The sequence below is a fragment of the Stegostoma tigrinum genome, chromosome 17 (genome assembly GCF_030684315.1).
Source record: "Stegostoma tigrinum isolate sSteTig4 chromosome 17, sSteTig4.hap1, whole genome shotgun sequence".
Taxonomy (NCBI): domain Eukaryota; kingdom Metazoa; phylum Chordata; class Chondrichthyes; order Orectolobiformes; family Stegostomatidae; genus Stegostoma; species Stegostoma tigrinum.
The window spans coordinates 23,831,281-23,852,059 of record NC_081370.1 but is presented as its reverse complement, the minus strand read 5'-3'; the positions used below and the strand labels follow the sequence as shown (position 1 = coordinate 23,852,059).

Genomic DNA, 20,779 nt, shown 5'->3' with positions numbered 1-20,779 from the left:
CAGTCTTGGAAGACTTTAAACACAGTGGTGTCTAGGAAATTTATACACGTGCATGTTATGCCTTTAAGATAATTAAAGGATTGATTATTATGGAGGATAATAAAAATTATTCTAATCCTGTTTCCGGAGAGATTCCAAACAACCCACAAGTCAATTCAAATATAGAAGTTTTGTTTTTATTAAACTGCATCACCTGACAAATAATTAAAATTAGTCCCTGAAAATTTTGAAGTTTTAAAGAAAATCTCAAGAGGAGCCTTCGGATAAAAAACTTCAACTCTTGTTGTGTCCTAACTTGTACTAAATCGTCCCCAGCCCATCAGCCATCTGCTGTCTGACTTTCATTGAGAGCCAATTAGGCAACATCAAGTTCAAAATTCTCATCTTTGTTTTCAAATTCATACATAGCCTTCTTCCTGCTTACTTATTTAATATCCTCCAAGTCTATTTTCTAATTCAGGATTCACGATCATCTCCAATTTTAATCATTCCAATGTTGACAGCCCTGCTTTCAGCTGTCTGAGACCAAAGCTTTGAAATGCCCATCACAAACATATTGACCCTTTTACCTGGATTTTCTCCTGTAAAATGCTTCCTAAAACTCAAATCTTCGATGAAGATTTTAGTCATCCAACAAAATGACCACATGTGGCTCTGTATCATGTTTTGTATGATCATGTGCTTTAGGGATATTTTATTAAAGGGGAGTTGTATTTTTGATTAAGGAGAGTATCACGGCAGTAGTCAGAGATGATATAACTGAGGGATCGTCCAGTAAGGCTTTGTGAGTGGAGCGAAGAAATAAGGGGATGGTGATGTTATTGGGGTTGGACTGTATGCCCCCCAAATAGTCAAAGGGAATTAGCGGAACAAACATGCAGGGAGACTAGGGGGGGGCTTTGTAGGAGCAGTACGGTTATCATAGTGGGGGATTTTAATTTTCCTAACATAGACCGGGACTGCCATGGGGTTTAGGGATTAGATGGGCTGAAATTTGTTAAAATGTGTTCAGGAGAGTCTCCTCCAGCAGTATATCGAGGGTCCTACTTGGGAGGTGACAAAACACATCCTACTCTTGCGAGACAGGGCAGGGCAGGACAGGTGACTGAGGTGACAGTGGAAGTACACTTTGGGACCAGTGACCATAGTTCGATTATTTTTAAAGCAGTTATGGAGAAGGACAAAAAAACTGGTCCACAGGTTCAAGCTCTACTTGGGCCAAGACAAATTTTGACGGAATTAGACAATAGATGGCAGGGGTTGATTGGAGTAGTTTTTTCGCAGGCAAAGAGACCTCTGGCAAGTGGGATAGCTAGAGTTCAAGGTTTAAATGTTCCTGCGAGGGCGAAGGGCAAGGTTGGGAGGAGTAGGGAAACCTGGATGACAGGAGATATTGAGGCTTTGACCAGAAAAAAGGGGGGTATGGCTCAGATAGAGGCAGCTGGGATCAAGGGAATCTCTGGAAGCATATCGGGGACATAGGAGTTTACTGAAGAAGGAAATCATGAGGGCAAAAGGGGGTGTGTGACTTAGCTGTGGCTGAGAAGATTAGGGTGAATCCAAAGAAATTTTTTAATTATATTAAAAAGGCCCTCTCAAGGGCCAAGTGGGCACATGTGTGGAACCACAGGAGATGGGCAAGATCCTCTATGAATCCTCCTGTGTTTACCGTGGAGAAAGACATAACAACTTGGGAACTTGGGGGAGTTCGTGGCGTTATCTTGAGGACAGTCCGTATTACAGGAATGGTATGGGACATATTAGAATGTACGAAGGTATAAATCTCCTGATCCTGATCAATTATATCCAGGAGCCATCCGAAAAGCTAGGGAAGAAAGTGAGTGCCCTGGCTGATATACCTGCATCATTAGCCACGGGTAATGGCCCAGACAACTGGACGATAGAAAATACTGTGTCCTTACTCAAGGAGGGCTGCAAAGAAAAACCTGTGAATTATAGACCAGAAGCCTAACATCCATGGTAGTTAAGTTAGTTGACAAGATTCTAAGCGATAAGACATTCGTGCATTTGGAAAGATAGGGCTGATTAGGAATAGGCAGCATAGGTTCATATGAGAGATCATGCCTCACAAATTTGTTGAGTTCTTCGATGAAGTGACCAGGAATGTTGATGAGGGCCGGGGGGGTGTAGACATAGTATTTATGTATTTCAGTAAGGCCTTTGATAAGGTACCACATGGTAGGCTGCTCTGAAAAGGTGAGATTGAATGAAATCCAAGGAGGGCTGAAATTGGATATCCAATTGGCTTGATGGCAGGAAGCATCCTTGCACTATTGCTCTCTGCATGTCTTGGACTGTAGTCCTGTGATTAGCGGGTACTTCAGGGGTCGGTGCTGGGCCCGTTGCTATTTGTTATCTATATCAATGATTTGGATGGGAATGGACAAGGCATGAATAGTATGTTTGTGGATTACACTAAAATAGGCTGTATTGTGGACAGTGAGGAAGGTTATCAGAAATTGCAGCAGGATCTTGATCAACTGGGAAAGTGGGCCAAGAAATAGCAAATGGAATTTAATATAGGTAAATGTGGGAGGTTGCATTTAAGAAAGTCAAATCAAGGTAGGAGTTTCATGGTGAATAGTTGGGCTTTAGAGTGTATTGGATGAGAAGGACCCTGGGGTTCAGGTGTATGGTTTCCTGAAAGTCACATGACAGGTAGACAGGGCAGTGAAGATTACTTTTGGTACACTGGCCTTCAGAAAAGGACATTGAGTACAGAAGTTAGGTTGCAGTTGTACAGGACTTTGAGGCTGCACCTGATACACCGTGTCCAGTTTTGGTTACTTTGCTATCGGAAGGATTTTATTAAACTGAAAAAATGCAGAAACGTTTACAAGGATATTGCCAGGACGCAAGGGCTGAGATATAAAGGACAGGTTGGACAAGCTAGGACTTTATTGTTTAGAACATGGCACGGCATTGGGGGGGGGGGGGGGGGGTGGAGGAGGAGGAGGAGGAGGAGGAGGAGGAGGAGGAGGAGGAGGAGGAGGAGGAGGAGGAGGAGGAGAGAAGCGGAATCTTATAAAAGTATAAAAAGATAATGAGAGGCATGGATACGGCAAATGCACTAAAGGTTCTTCCCCCACCGCCCCAAGGGTTCAGGAAATCGAGGACCAGAGGACATTAGTTTAAAAAGGTAAGAGGGGAAAGAATACATGGGAACCTGGAGGGGCACTTTGTTTTTACACAGATGGTGGTATGCTTATGGAATGAGATGTCAGCGAACGTGATTCAGGCAGGTACATTACCAATATTTTTTAAAAAAGGTATTTGGGCAAATACATGGATAGGAAAGGTTTGCAAGGATATAGGTGAACTGCAGGGAAATGGCATTAGTATGGACAGACATTTTGGTCAGCATGGGCCCGTCTGGACCAAAAGGTCCTGTCTCCGTGTTGTAGGACTATGACTATGAGCAATTCAAATTCAAGCTGCCAAAATTAATTTGGACAATTTGACACACTTGATTAATGAACCATAACAGTCTTCAATTTTCATTAATCTCAGGTGCTCCACTCCTTTGAATGCTGCATTGTCAGATAACACTTCCAATAGGTCACAGCAGGAAAATGTTTTTAACTAAAGGGTGCAAAATAATGGACAAACTGCTGTCACAAGATGCTCAAATCATGGAAGCTTTAGCGGACAGTTACACTTGGAATAGATGTATCAAGCAAACCATTAAAAATTTGGCTGATAAACTGTATCAGGTCTGCAAAGCAACGCAAGTTCAAACGTACCAGTTAATAAGAAGCTTCTAGTAGCAAGTTCAATATTGTTACTTGCAAAATGGTTACTGTCAAAGCAACCAGAAAAATTGCAAATGGTGCAGCCACTACAGTTGACAATGTAACCAAAAATGACATCTAAAGATCTAAACATCAGAAAGAGCCGATTCCCATAACAGTCCATGAGTGATACCATGTTCGTTTCCTGTGGGCCCAAGTTCATTTTACATTTTTTTTAAAAAATGTGATAATCAACCAAGACATTATAGCTAAACATTCCTATTATTCCCCAGGCAAATTGCTGCTTCCTTACGGAATCAGGAATGCAGAAGTTCCAAGAAAGCTAGGTGTCCATGTATGGTTAGACAACAGTGCTTTAAATTTTTCTGCAGTTTGCTGAATGACCTTCAAGAACACCAATCTCTGAACATGGGTTTAGACTCTAGCTGTATTTCAATACATGGAATGATAGCAACATTAAGAAATATTGAATTATAGCTAAGCACATGAATCCTGGCTTCAAGCGTTGACCAAACATGTACCCCACTAGTTGTAGCTGTAAGGCTCATTAAAGACTGTTTCGTATAATTAAACAACTCATGTCACCACAATTTAGCTCTCTACACTTACCAACTGGTTATAAATTCCCCCAAGAACAGAAACTAAAAACAGTTTCCTGTACAGATTCTGCTGCTGTCACTCTTCTCCCCCTCCATTTCTCATCTGCCATTTCTCCTTAAAGGAAAAAGTCTTATTTCCAGAAAAACATGTCCCTTTTTCACAACTTCAACGGTAGGTTGGAACAAGTGGAGCACACAATAAGCCCAATCTAGTTGGCAGACTTTTTAGGAACTTAAATTTTTTCTTGGCCCTCCAAGATTTAGAACAATCCCAGAAGTTAAACTGAAAGTATTTAACGATTACATATATGGTACTGTAGATATTAAAAAGAGTACAACTGTTGGTTGTTCTGTTTCATTAATAACTAACATCAACAATATATTCAAATACTAAAACAGAAGACTAATTTCTGAATTATGGTGAAAAAAAATTTACAGCCAAAACAACTCACTACCATAGTTTGAGTTAGCAGTAAATTTGCAACAAAACATCTTCGATATTATGCACTCTTTCTAACAACTGGGAGGAGCAAGATCACACTGTCAAACCCCTCGTCAATTAGGGGCTTATTATAAAAAGTTAATATCATTCCTACTAATTCATGAGCTCTTTTTAAACATCCTCTCCTGCAAGTGTTCATTTTAAAATTATTTTCTTTACAGTAAAGTCATAAATCAAACCTCAAATGCCTCCCTGAAGTAATGTTGAGATATCTACTGCCATCTACTGGGGTACAATAGATTGTTTTTCAATTTCATGTGTACCCAAAGGCAAATTGCTTTCAGATTTGGAAAACTGACGACTTTCAAGTTATTAGTGGGTCATGAAGTTTCAAAACTGGCATATTCAATCAGTAAATCAAGGCAGGATGTGATTTTTTTTCAGTGTTTAAGTACTGAGAATGAGCTCAAAGGAATCATAAGATGAACAATCACATTTCAATTCCTCCCCATTACATTTTGTTTGCAGTGAACTCATGATCACAAACAAGGGGCTTTGTCTGTTCAAAAGAAAACAAGAGCTCTTGAAAACTGCAATTGTTGTGAAATGCATTAGTGATCTGAAGTGTTGCTTGAATTGACAAATCTACTGTTATTTTTGTGGCTTGCAGCAAATGTATCACTTGACAGAAAACAAAAAGTAATATTATTGCTGGGGACAACTGCCAGGAAGTATCCAACAAACTCAGCATTTTCATTCTTGCAAACAAAATATTTCCTTCTCATTGGGTTTCTTTTTAAGATCCACCTCCTAGCTCGAATAGAAGTCATAATCAAATATTTTTCATCAGGAGGTTTCTTTGCAGAGTTTGATTAATCAAGATTTCTACCTCTGCAAAGAAATCGTGTTACTATCACAGCATTGTTCCTTTCACCATCTAAAAACAAGACAGGAGAAAGGAGGAGCAGGAGGGCGGCAACTTTGTTACAAGCTACTAAAATTTTAAAAAGGCTTGCATTTGTTTTTACAGTGTATGTTATACAGAATGCCTCCAATTCTACAATGCTAAAACAATGATTTTTGTATTACGGAGAAATCTTTCAAGATGCAACACCATGGAGGGTATTTCAGTACCACAAACCATATCGATATTATAGGCGCAACTTTGGTAGGTTTTGTAGAATAACCTCCATCTCCGAAGGATGTCACTCAAACACAACACAAACCATTGCACCGTAACCAACTTCCTTGTCACAAAGGTATATACAGCAGCGACTAAAATGTGCTTTATTACCTCTATGTTCTCTCCAAATTTCAATTACATAATTGTAAATGAATAAACCATCTCACACAACATAAATTATACAATACACAGGTCAATGAGGATCCTAAGTACTGAAAGGCGACTTTGTGCAAAATAACTTAAGTACAACATAATTAAATCTCTTGGAAACCAATATAATGCAGAGTCAAAAAAACCAATTACTTTTATTCATTGCGTGGTTCCATCCCCTGCTTATTTTCAAAATTATCTTGTGCCTAGGATCGAGAGCACAGAAGTTGGATCCTATTTCCACTAAGCTCTAACTAGGCAGATATCATGGATTCACCCATGTTAGCCTGTGAACAAAAAAAGTGTTCAGAAAACTAATGTGTAGGTTTCAACGAAACTTGCAGAATTACAAAGTATACAGCTCAAGGAAGAACAGATAAGTTTTTGGCAAACATGCGAATCTGAATTAAAATTAAGATTCATTCTAATGGACCAAAGCAAGTAAAGGCATGACTTAAAAACTTTCCTTCTCCACATCTATAATTTAACTAAGGGAGAGAAAATTGAAATTGATCAATGAGCTTAATATTGCTACATTCTGCCACAGATGGTACGTAATCCTGGTGCATGGGTCAGTTTCATATTATACATCAACAAGCTGTATTCAATGCACTACTGGTCAAGAAAAGAGCCAGTCACTTATGGAAGGCCGAAGAAAACAGACCATTTGGAAAATATGTTTGTACGTCTGAATGTTTGTAACAGGGTTACTGTTTAAAATTTTAAACAGTTACATCTCAGGCAGATTTGAGCTAGTGGCTCCTGATGCAATCAGCATCAGCTGCAAACATTTCTATCTGTTCAAATGAACTTTCAGGTTGTCCAAGTTAAATAAAATTGCTGGTACATTGAAAAACCTTTTACTTTTTGGTTTTTTCTTTAAACTTTCTTCTTCATATTTACTTCTAATTTATATTTCCTGCTACATGAGATGATTCTTCAAACTGATTAACTGAAGACTTTTGCAGTTTTTGCCCTGTTTGCACAGGCTTACTTCATGATGTGTGTGCAGGACAATTGTACAATCATACAACAGATGGGCTGTAGCTAGAAGAGGTATATTAGCAATGTAAAACTATGATATGCTAGTGGAGTCTACAGTGCTACTATTAATAATGGAAGAAATTCAAGTTGATTTAATAATTTGACAATATTGACACGTATATGTATAATTTTGCCAAATGATGTTAGTATCAATGCAACAATAGGCGTAGTGACAGCATTTCCTCCATCTTTTCTAAGTGTGTCTTGGCTTTTTTTTTTAAACCATTAGTGTGTCACATGTCAAGAAACATTTCACACTAACAATGATGTTAAAAGTGCTGGTAGTACAAAGATGACCAAGTACAACATGTACATTTTTAGCAAAAACAACCAAAACGTCCACACAATTCCTCTCCATCACCAGAGTACGCTGAACTGGTTTGGAAAGGGCGTGTGTTGTAATTCTGTTGGAGCGTTCAAAGCACTTACCAGAACATGCGACCACCATCAAAATCTGGAAAAAGTAGAAACAAGGCCCAAATAAATATTTTCACTGAAAAAATATTGATGCATTGAGAAATTATTCAAAAAATGAACAACTTTCCCAAGCTTCCCTATCAGTGCACTGCTTATGTTCATTCTGCAGAATCAAGCCTAAAGTTACACTCCATAACTTGAAGCAACTTTTTTTAAAAATGATGTGCTTTACTCATGGATACGTTCATTTCTTAGAACAAGAGAACACATCAGCAATATTTAGTAACATCCTTTTGATTAATTCTCATTTTCTAGTTACTCAACAGACTGATGTAACAATTACCTAAACATATTCACTTCTCTGATTTGATCCTATACCAAGATCAAGAGGGCGGTTAATGAGATACTTCTTCTTAGAAGACAGTTTATGTTCCTTATTTGAGGTAACATTCCCTATGACACACACATCCCTAAGACAGATTAATTCTGTTCATTAAATGTAATACATTCCATGTACATAGATGACATACTATTGTACATCAGTATAACTTGTACATGGGGAAAATTCTGTTCTATTAATACCACTTTTCACAAATTACTGCTAAATCAGTGTTCCTTGAATAATTTGTTTACAGCATCTTATTTTGAAGAGTAAATGAAATAACATGTTTAAGCATGAAATTAATTAAATGAAATTGAATCTAGACTTTCCTAAAAAACATGATCGATTTCCATTCGATTCAACAGTTTTTAAATGGTGCAGGTATTCGACCTAGCATTTGGATTCCCATTGGCATTGTTTCATGGTAGGTATGATGTCAGGTAGCTCGACCTGATCAGTCATTACAGAGCTGTCTCTCCCGCTCCCAAGCCTCCAAATCACCGCTGCGCCCAACTGCCAACGATCTTCTTGCTCACTGCCACTCCAACTTGCGACTTACCTCCACCACCCAACAATTCTAAGTTGTTATCATGCTGCACATTATTTCTGTTCCCTCTTTGCTCATCTTCCAAACCCTCACTGACTGAGGTGGGGTTCAGGAGGGGGAAGTGCTAAGTTGGTTCAGTGGCTAAGGAGACACTCAGAGCACTATTGGTGGTCAAGCTATGATACAGGCAGCAAGCAGGAGATACAAGGAGCATGAATACAGTAAATCAGATTTAGCACATTTAAATAAATTTACAAATAGAAAAGTTATAATTTACCAATATACAGTATTTTCTTCTGATCAAAAGGTGGTCCTACAGGTCCTAGCTAAAACTTTAATCATTGTGAATCAGATTTTCCTATTCCAACCAATGTTGTTTCATTGCAAGTTGCATAGTTCAAGAACAGCAATTATAACATTAAGTAAGCAACCATTGTATTACATTTAGGTAAATGATTGGTACGAAGTGAAAAAACAAAAAATGAGTCAACAACAAATATACCACACCCATAAAATATTGATCAGTCTACAAATATATGACTTGTGGATAAATTACCTGGACTGAGAATTACAAAAAGATATGTGACGGAAGGCAAAAAAGGTTTGAATTTTCTTTACCAAAAGAGAATGCTTTTCACCATAACGTGTACAAGCTAAGTAGCTACAGCATAAAGAGCCAGAAAATTGAAGCACCTTTTGTAGTGAGAAGATAAATACCTCTGCCATTTAAAATTGATCAAATTATTAGCCAGAGTGTAAGAACAGTGGCTTTCCAGTCTTTTACCATCAAGATCGTAAACAAATACATTTTTTAAAAATCCACTTTGATATGGGCATTATTATATGACCAGCATTTATACTGATGTATTCTGATGTATTTATTGTCACCTGTAGCTTGTCACAAAAATACCATGAAAAGTGTTGTAGCGTTGCCACTCTTGGGCACCATCTTAAAAATACAGAAAAATAAACCCAAACATAGAATGTAGAAAGGCAGAAGAAGAATAAAGAAATTAAGAGTTCAATTTTTCAGTCCTTCATGTTAAGTGCTCCACTACAGGCCATGGGCCTGGTGGCCAGGCACAAGCCCCCTTTGCTGTGCTACCGCTGTGCCAGAACAAAAGCTGCCATTCTTCAGCACCATCTCACCTTCTCCAACATCCTCACTGGACCTTGCCAATGCAGCCAACATCAATGCCAGGTACCACACCAACCCAAATGTGACTCCGCCACTGCAATGAGTCCACTTCAGGCCCATACAACTGCTTCCACTTCTCACCAATACAACTGCTGCCACAGAGTCTCATACTGTGCCCAAACCCACGTCCACCAAGAAGCCAAATTCACCTTCACCATAGCAGCCATGAGTCAGTGCTAGGACCACCTCATCAATGCACCCAGACTCTCTCCAACACCAGTGCCGAGTCCATGCTGGGACTCCTTCTGCTGCTGATGCAGTCACCATGTGCTCCCGAGCTCCTCAACAAGGGGCAAGTAAATAAAAGAGGAAAAAAAGACAAAGAAAAGCAGGTGGAAAAGATGGGCCACAGACTCAGAAGTTGCCCTGGAGCATTACATACAATTTTGGTCCCTTCGAGGAGGGATGTAATGTTATTGGAGGCAGAGGAGGCTCACGAGATTGATTCCAGAGATGTGGAGTTCATCTTATGAAGAAAGACAGGATGGGCGTAAACTGGTCAGTCTAAGAGTTCAGAAGAATGAAAGGTATAGAAGATACTGAAGGGGACTGATGTGGCACCGTGCCAAATTCTGGAAGTCTAAATATATCACATCCACTAGATCCACATTATTCACCTTACTGGTTACATCCTCAAAGAACTCCAAGTTTGTCAAACATGACTTGCCCTTCATGAAATCATGCTGACCGTGGTGAGGTGTAACTCTTCCACGTAGAGGGTGCTGCACATATGAGAGGAGCTGCCAGACAAAGTAGTAGAGGTGGGTATAATTGCAACATTTAAAAGGCATCTGGACAGATATATGAATTAGGGAAGTTTTAGAGTGATATGGGCTAAACACAGGTAAATGGATGAGTTGGAGTAAAGGGCCTGTTTCCGTGCTGCATGACTCTATCTCTACTCTATAGTAAAGTCATAGAGAGTATGTTTGCTCAGGTAGGCAATCTAGAATGAGGTCAGTTTTAGGATAAGAGAAAGGAGATTTAAGACAGAGTTGACTAGAAAGTACTTTTCTCAATGGGTCACGAATCTGTAGAATTCACTACACCAGAGAGCTGTGAATGCTGAAACATTAGTAATATCTCCTTAAACTTACCCAATCAAAAATCTGGCTATGTTAGAGAGTTATGGACAGCAGGAAGCAAAATGGCAGAGCAGGCTCCAGGGGCTGACTTGTTGACTCCTGCTCCTTGTTCTTACTTTTTCCATTTCCCTAAAATTAAAGTGACAGGCCCAAAAATAATCTTATAAACTTATTTGCAATTTGATATTGGAAAAGGAACAGGTCTGCAATACAAAATGTCAACTCCTTCACGCTCCCTCCAGATGTTACCTGACATGGAGTATTTCCAGTATTTTCTATTTCAGTTTACAAGGGTTGATATTGGAGGTCATGATTTTTCATTTGAACATGTTTCAAATTATTGGTGATTGATGGCACTACAGAATGCAACATAAACTGTGGAAATGTTCTGAAAATAAGTCAGTCATAACGACAAGCTGATTATAGAGTAAGTTATATCTTTGTTTAACACATACTAAAAATTCAAAATCTTACAGAGGATAACCCATTAAACTTTAAGTTATTTTGGATAAAGACGTGAAGTGTAAGGTCATCTCAAAAAGATGCAATTCCCTACTTACTCTTCATGTCCTGCATTGTGTGGGCATTGATTAAATGTGCATCATATCAGAGACACTGCTATTTCTGCATGCTACGTAGAGTACTTATGTGGTATTTCAAAGCTGAAGCATGCCTCTAAAATTAGCCTGTCCCCAAATGGAGATATGCAAGTTCCACACTGTGACATACCACATTCCACGGCCAAAGCCCCCGATATGCTATTTACATGTACACACTGCACCAACATTCTCTAATACCCAACACACCTTCACCATTATTCTAATGATTCAGATGAACTCACTCAAAAGAACTACCCCTTGTAGGCCTGAGGCACAGGCATATTCGTTTTATTTATTGTGGAAGAGATCCATTTATACACTTACTCACACTCCAGAAACAAATGTTCAAATGTATTTATATCCAGCTGCAGTCAACAGTTCATGAGCACTGTGTACATCTCACTACAATATAAAACTCAAGGTGGTGATTGCTTGAGAAGCATGATTTTACATAGTTATTCTTGACCAGGCATCTCTCCTGCTATTATCATCTGTCACAAACATATTGAAAAGACTACCTGTTAATTATCAACTTGTTTGTCTGCATCATGCATGCTTCTCCTGTGGCCATTAAGTCCTGAGGTACAACTTGGACACAGAGCTCTAGTGCACAGACAGGGGCATTACCAACTGTGCTTTAAATGTTTCTGTATTTCTGAAAATGCAAAAATTGCTTTAACCTATGGAGCTAACTTCAAAATTTTTGACTAAAACGTTGAGTTGAATCCATGAAATACACTGCAAGAACACTTCTACTTCACGATAACTCCATATAAATTAGAAATGCAGAAATCCATTGTGCTGCCCCAGCTGGATCTAGCTCCTAAACCACGTAGGTTGTCTTTAAATTCCAAACAATTTAACCTTCCTTAATCCAACTGAAATCATAACAATATGCTGCTTTCTGGGTATTTGGCGTCAGGACTTAATATAGCATATGAATAAGATTGAGAGATAAAAATAAGATATGCCAGGTTAGTATTCATTGAATTCTTAAACAGAACACAAAATACACAATCAAGAAACAAGCTATACGTGCAGCAAGAGGTTTATTTAAAAAAATGTTGTTTGGCATTGTTTCTTGGTTATGTTTTATATGTTGCAGAGAGGTCAATAGCTGGAAATTGCAAAGTATCACTTTAGATAGACCTGGAACTTAGAAAAGGAAGAAAATTAGTGGTCAGAATATTGCGGGCTACAACCAAATAGAAACAAGAGACATGCACTGCTTCAAGAGCTCATGAAAATAGGCACAAAATGGTTACGGGTATTATTATTAAGAGTAATAATGGTAATGAATAACAAGCTGGGTGTGGAGTGCTCCAGTTACTGTCAAGGCAGTGTGAGACAAATTGTGCCATCCACAGAACACTAGCAAAATTGAAGTCCATGAGAAATGGGAAAACCTTCCATAGGCTGGAGTCATAGCTCACACAAGGGAAGAACAATTCAGATTTGAAAGAGTTATCATAATGATAGACATCGGATGAGGCTTCATCAACCAGAAAACATAAATAAACTGAACTCCCACAATTTAAGACTGTTGGTGCAGTTTGTTCAAAAGATTTCACATTCCTCATTGATAATTCAAATCAAGTGGCCTTTGAAAGTTATGGCAGGTTTTACTAAAAAGTGAAAATATGAGCGCGTCTGTTTTTAAAACGGAGGGATGATCATTCACATCCTCCATACTGGAAGCAAGGCTACTTGAGGCTGTGGTAAGAAAAAGTGCTACATCAGAGTTGGATTTTGTTGGTAGGAAATTAAAATCAGTTTTGTGTTTGCTGGCTTAAGATGTTGGGATACGTCGCTATAAACGTCTAACAAAGTGACGTTGCAGTTGTATTTGGTAATGGTAAGGCCACATCTGAAATACTTGTGTATTGGATCTACAATTGTTGAGGGGGCTATGGAGATGATTTCTGAACGTAGAGAGTCAAATTATGAGGAAGGCACAAAGCTACCATTTGACTCTCTGAACAAAATGAAAATAAACTAAGATTTTGAGGAGTTTGCAGAACATTAAATTAGGGAAAGCTCTTTTATCAGCCACTGGAATCAAGTACTCAGAGCACAACTTAAAGTGAAATTATAACAAAATAGAAATTTAAGGAGCACATGTTAGTGTGAAAACAATATTGAATTTTGAAACAGATTCTAGGGTAGTAGACCAGAAAATCATCGCAATTTTCTTCTAAAAGCGACTGGATAAATTCCTGTTAGAAGTATCTGCGCATTTTGGAAGAATACAGTAATCTAAAATAACACTATTTGTACAATGTAATATCTGGACATCTGGAATATTTGGCAAAAGTTTTACTCAAAGTGTGTGTGTTAAGTTATCATTAAGAGCCATAGTTGATAGAGGTCATAAAAGCTCTTTTTTAAACTCAGTGACCTTGCGAATTTTTTGATTCGAGTCTGACTAAAGTTTGTTCATACAACTGCAGGTGCCGTCAAGAGAACATTCTGTACAGTTACTCGTACAATTCACCCCTTGTAGCAGTCTTGCAATATTTTGCCACATACGGCAGTTACATGGAAATATTCTAATTTGGAATGAAAATCACTATTGTTGAGGGCTTATTTTAACTCAATGAACTGAATTATACAAAATAAGACACTTGCTTTTTCACTTTCCTTCTGTTAGCATTCTTTAAACTGACTAAATTTCAATGTACACAAAATATTATACTATTTAAACTATTACACAATACTGTAGGAAAAAATTTACTCCTAAGTTTATACTTCATCGCACTTAGTTATTCCATATTCAAAACAATTGGTATGTGATGTGCTCACATCTTGAATTCTTCTCATCCACCCTTCATTCCCTGCAAATTATCAATGGAGATTGTGAGTTCACTGTGTAGGAAACTTCTGAAAAAGGAATGTTATTCATCCACAGTGGTGTTCCAGCAGATTGCACAAGAAAGTATTTCAGTTAAAATTCTGCACACATAATATCACCATGCTTTAATAATTTACTGCATGTACAGCATTTTGAGTAAATTCTGAGATACCATGCAACATAATGCAAACATCTCCTTAAAAATATTCCTAAAGTAGATATATCCAGCTACTGAGGTGTGTTATATTGGGCAGGGGTCGGGGGGGGCGGGGGGAGAAGACCCCTCCACAGAATAGTCACAACACAAGATGTGGCCATTTTGTCCATCCTGCCTACACCTGCTCTTCAAAATGATTTTCTTGTGCCAATCTCCAGCCTTTTCCCTTTACCAAAGCATAATATTTCAATCAAAATTATCATCCCTTTTGAATGCCTCAAGTGAAACTATCTTAGCCACATTTCTAGGCACAGCATTCTAGATCTTAAATACTTGCTGTGTGAAAAAGTTTCTTCCTCACATCACCCTTGCTTCAGTTTTTGCATATCAATTTAAAATCTATGCTCCCTTGATCTTACTCCTTTTGAGTGGGAGCAGTTTTTCCCAAGCTATTCATTAGAGCACCCATGACTTCAAAAAAAAACTTCTATCAAATCTCTTCCCAGCCTTCCAAAGAGAACAGTCCTAACTTCTTTAATCTCAAACCTCTTAACTGAAGTTTCTCATTCTGGAACAGCTCTATAAATCACTTCCCGACTGTCTCCAACGTATTCTCATATTTCCTACAGTATGATGTCCATAATTGTATACACTACACCAGCTGAGGTCTAACAAGTGTCTTATACATGTTCAACATCACCTCCTTGCTCTTGTGCTCTGTGCTCCTATTAACGAAGCTGTGGGCCCTGTATGCTTTATTAATTACTCTCCCAAGCTGCCAATAATCTGTGCCTGTATGTCCCTCTACTTTAGCATCCACTATAGAGCTGCAGTCCTATTTTATATTGACCAGCAATGTTCTTCCAACCAATGTGCATCATTTCACACTTCGCTGCATTTAACCTCCGCCACCTATCTGCCCACTCCAACTTGTGAATATGCTTTTGGAGTTTTATACTGTCCGCCTCTCAGTTTATAACTCTTACAAGGGTTGTTTCATCTCCAAATTTTGAAATTGTCCCCTCAACACAATTATTTAGATTGTTTATGTATAATCAAGAAAAGCAAGGTCCCAATACCGACTGCTGAGGAACTCCACTACAAACTTTCCTTCAGACTGAAAATTACCTATTGACAATTATGCTGTCTCCTATCACTCAGCCGATTTTGTATCCACTTTGATACTGTCACTTTTATACCATGACCTATAACTTTCCTCAAGTCTAGCGTGTGGCACTGTATGAAATGCCTTCAGGTTTTTATATTTTTTAAAAGCTGGGGACTTAAGTGAGAAAGAGCAATTAAAAAAATCTGAAAGAATATTTGAAGTTTTGAAAAAAATAACCCAACACCCATGCCAAGTAGGGCGTTCTCGATCACTGTGGGGGGAAAGTTGCGGTCCTTGAAGAACTTGGGCATCTGGGATGTGCGGGAGTGGAATGTTTTGTCGAGGGAGCAGATGTGGCGGAGGCGGAGTAATTGAGAATAGGGGATGGAATTTTTGCAGGAGGGTGGGTGGGAGGTGGTGTATTCTAGGTAGCTGTGGGAGTCGGTGGGCTTGAAATGGACATCAGTTACAAGCTGGTTGCCTGAGATGGAGACTGAGACGTCCAGGAAGGTGAGGGATGTGCTGGAGATGGCCCAGGTGAACTGAAGGTTGGGGTGGAAGGTGTTGGTGAAGTGGATGAACTGTTCGAGCTCCTCTGGGGAGCAAGAGGCGGCGCCGATACAGTCATCAATGTACCGGAGGAAGAGGTGGGGTTTGGGGCCTGTGTAGGTGCGGAAGAGGGACTGTTCCACGTGAACCTACAAAGAGGCAGGCATAGCTGGGGCCCATGCTGGTGCCCATGGCCACCCCCTTAGTCTCTAGGAAGTGGGAGGAGTCAAAAGAGACATTGTTGAGGGAGAGGACGAGTTCGGCTAGGCGGATGAGGGCGGTGGAGGGGGACTGGTCGGGCCTGTGGGACAGGAAGAAGCGGAGGGCCTTGAGGCCATGTCCATCATGGGCCTCCTGCAGTGCCACAATGATGCCACCCAAAGGTTGCAGGAACAGCAACTCATATTCCGCCTGGGAACCCTGCAGCCTAATGGTATCAATGTGGACTTCACCAGTTTCAAAGTCTCCCCTTCCCCTACTGCATCCCTAAACCATCCCAGTTCGTCCCCTCCCCCCACTGCACCACACAACCAGCCCAGCTCTTCCCCTCCACCCACTGCATCCCAAAACCAGTCCAATCTGTCTCCGCCTCCCTAACCTGTTCTTCCTCTCACCCATCCCTTCCTCCCACCCCAAGCCGCACCCCCATCTACCTACTAACCTCATCCCACCTCCTTGACCTGTCCGTCTTCCCTGGACTGACCTATCCCCTCCCTACCTATACTCTCTCCACCTATCTTCTTCTCTCCATCTTCGGTCCGCCTCCCTCTCTCTCCCTATTTATTCCAGAACCCTCACCCCATCCCCCTCTCTGAAGAAGGGTCTAGGCCCGAAACGTCAGCTTTTGTGCTCCTGAGATGCTGCTTGGCCTGTGTTCATCCAGCCTCACATTTTGTTGTCTTGGATTCTCCAACATCTGCAGTTCCCATTATCTCTACTGCTTTGGTGGTTCATTTAGAAAAAAATTACCAACAACCAGTGAGTGTGACTGTCAATAAGTGTTTCCTGGACTTTCCAAGAATCATGCAGCACCCGCTGTTAAGTTCCACTAATTAGGTCAGTTAGCAAAGGTTTGCAAAAATGCCCAATGCCTCTGAAAACAAAAACCTACATGCAGCCATTAATCTGAGATCGGAAATTTCAAATATGGAGTCATTTTCTAATATATAAACCATTGCAAAGTGATTAATAATCTTGCACAATGGTCATATCACAGTAGTTTAAAATCGACAGTTGCACTAAATGCTACTTTCAATCATAAAAAAGATCAATATGTTGCCTTGTTGTGAGCACAAAAGAACCCATGTCAGTCTAAACATGTGGTACTGAATGACATATGCATATCAGATACATTCAGTACGTTTGTTTCAAATGGTCAATTTCCAATATGGATAGATTGCTTGACAGGAACCCAAGTTTCCATTGTGTTTTCATTGTGTCCAAGTTCCAAAACAGTCTTCTTCATGATGGCATCAGGTGGATTAATAAGTTCATGACTGATGCAAAAATTGGTGAGGTGCTAGTGAGGAGGATAGCTTTAGATTACAAGATAAGTGTGAAGTGACACATTTGGGCAGGACAAACAAGTCAAGGGAATACATGATGAACGATAGGACCCTGGGAAGCACCAAAGATCATAGGGACTTTCGTAAGCACGTCCACTAATCGCTTAAGATTGCAGACAGGTAGACAAAATGGTTAAAGATACATGGGACATTAGCTGTTACACAGCATTCAAGAGCAGGGAGTTTATGGTGGAACTGAATAAAATGTTATTTAGGCCACAGGTGCAGTACTGTGTGCAGACCTGGAATCCACATTACAGGAAGAATGTGATTGCACTGGAGAGGGGCAGAGGAGATTCACCAGCACGCTGCCTAATCTGGAGAATTTTAACTATGAAGAGAATTAATTATGAAGAGGGATTGAATAGACTTAGGCTGTTTTTCTTGGATCAGAAGAAACTTAGGGGGATGTGATTGAGGTGTATAAAATTATGACGATCGTAGATCGGGTAGACAGTAAAGAACTTCTTCAATTGGGGGAGGAATCAATGACCAGGGGCATAGAGTTAGAGTTAAGGTAAGGGGCAGGAGATTTAGAGGGAATGAGAGAAAGAATTGGAATCACTAAGCCGGTGTAAGGATGATAGAGGCAGAAACCCTCATAATATTTATGAAGATTTTAGATGTGCCCTTTCAATGGGCCAAGTGTTGAAAAAATGGGTTAAGAATACTTGGGTGTTTGCTTTTGACCAGCACATACTCAATGGGCTGATGGACCTTTTTCTGTGTGGTAGACGTACAAAATGAGGGGGACATGGACTAATTGTATTATAACAATAGCCAAAATAAACAGAGGCTTGCTCCAAAGGAGTAATAACATAAAAGCAAATTGCAGATCCACAACAGTTACACAGCTGACAAGACTGGCATAAAAAATGCAAATTAGGAACACAGAGGCACCACTCGGCCTACGAAGCCTGCTCCAACATTTAATTGTGTCATGGTCGACCCAATACCGATTGGCCTAATAAGACCCAAACAACTGCGGGATACCGTAAGTCAAGAACAAAATCAGAAGCTGCTGTAAAACAGTTATGAACAGTTCTGTGAAGAAAAACAGACTTAACGTGTCGGGTCCAGTGGCCTTTCCTCAGTTCTAAGGTAGGGCCACCGGACCCGAAACATTAACTGATTTTCTTCTTCAAAAAATGCTGCCAGACCTGCTGAGCTTTCACAGCAACTGTTTTTGTTCCAATTGACACAACATGGATTCACCCTTACCCCAAACAATATTTAGTTCCCTTCGTAATCAAGAATCCATCTCCCTTTGTCTTTGCCAACCCAGTACCTGCCTATGTTTTGCTTTCAGCGGGCCTTACCTGCTCTCTACCATTACTCAGTTATTCTGGACCTCTTTCTCTCTCTTCTCTACAATCGTTACCATTCCCTTTGCCTTTTGTTCTGTCTTGCCCGAAATCTCCCTTGCCCTTTAAGTCTTTCCATGTCTCTCTCCTCATCACTTGTTCTTCACCTCCCCTTCCTACATATAAAACCAATTATTCTAATTTCTTTGATTCCAAAGAACAGCAATATTGGATTTGAGCATTAACTGTGTTTCTCTCTCCGCAGAAGTACCTAGACTTGCTAAATTTCTTCAGCACTTTCCATTCTTTTTCACATGTCCAGCATCCACTGTGCATCATTTTTGAGCTCTGATGTGACTTGTATCAAAATGCACACCTTCAGGTATAAAACAATGTCAAAGTTGGCTTGTTACACTGAGAAATCCATTTCCACAGTAGCCTTCTTCATAAGTAGTTAGAAATTCTCAAAAAAGTTCCTGAAAGATTGCTTATTCATTGATCAAGTTTAATTAATTTGTAACATATATTTTATATTTTATTCAACATAACATGTGGTGACAACAATTTGTAAAACACAGCATTAAAACAACTGATAAGCAAAGCAGAATATTTAAGCATAATAGTACAGCTACTTACTGCTGGAAAGGTTTCATTGACAAATTCAGTTCTAATATCAGACATTTGCACATAAAATATTTGGGCTAACAGAACAGATTCAGAAATGTAACATGAACCAATTTCTTTTAATCTATGTAAGAAAGGACACTATCCTCTCAGAAATTAGTTTATGTGTGTATTAAAGGACACCACCACTTCAAAAAAAATCCTAGAAGATGGTAATAATAAAAGCACCTTCATTGCAAGTCACATCATCATTTAGCGTGAAGAAACAAAAGGACCAGAAACAGTTGAAACCACTTCCCACCAAATAATCCAAAATAGCTGAGTTTGCACCTGTTTTGCATGTAAAAGTAAGAACACGCTGCTCTAATTGCGGTTAATAGAAATGCTGCGTGTGACTGAATTTCTCAGACTGATTTCCTACATACTTAGGGTTTCCTTTTTATAGGCATCACGACACTAGTTTCCAGTAAATAACACCATGGTCCACATTGATTCTAACCTTTAAAACTAGTTTCTATATAGGCTGACTTGTATCTCACCCGAACCACAGTTTTAGCATTTCAAAATAAAGCAAATAACTAAATCTTTTAAAAGGATCTTTTGCCCCCGTCCTGAGCAAGCTTACTTTCAATTGGGAAACAGATGCATTGATTCTGTTAGCAATCTTGTGCTTCATTTTTGAAAAAAAAATCACTTTATCTAGAACATACAGATTAGCTCAAATCATTCCACCGGACAGCACAGTGGCACAATGGTTAGCACTGCCACCCCACAGCACCAGGGACCAAGTTTTAATTCCAACCTTGAGAGAGTGTCTGCGTGGAGTTGACATGTTCCTGCCATGTCTGTGGATTTCAGATTTTCCCAATTCCTCCCACAGTCTAAAAAGGTGTGTAGCTTAGGTGAACTGGCCATGCTAAATTTTCCTGTAGTGTCCAGGGATGTGTAGTCTCGGTGGATTAGCTACAGGAAATGTGGAGTTATGAGAGGAGAGAGTCTGGGTGGAATTTGGTCAGGCAGATACAAATGGGCCGAACGGCCTCTTTCTGCACCGTAGGGGTCCTATGATTCTACCAGACATTGATGGTTGTTTACTTACCTTGACTGACTCCACCCTAGGTGTACTATTTACGATAATTTTTTCTCTTAACTTTTCCTCCTCCTACTGCCATGAATTCCTTACTGGGGTACACTGACAATGA

The 20,779-nt window shown here is 39.6% G+C and overlaps 1 protein-coding gene across 3 annotated transcripts in view; it reads right to left on the bottom strand.

Moving 5' to 3' along the window:
• mob2a (MOB kinase activator 2a) overlaps nt 1-20,779 on the bottom strand; it is a 208,578-nt gene that overhangs the window by 155,715 nt on the left and 32,084 nt on the right. Inside the window, exon 1 of one of the 3 annotated variants that reach the window (XM_059652026.1) lies at nt 7,621-7,645. The exons of 1 other annotated variant lie outside the window; for it this stretch is intronic. In XM_059652026.1, the coding sequence (XP_059508009.1) occupies nt 7,621-7,639 (19 nt within the window). In that variant the 5' untranslated portion in view covers nt 7,640-7,645. Of the gene's footprint in view, nt 1-7,620; nt 7,646-20,779 lie in introns of those variants that run through there. One more of the 3 variants, XM_048545880.2, reaches the window with a different exon arrangement.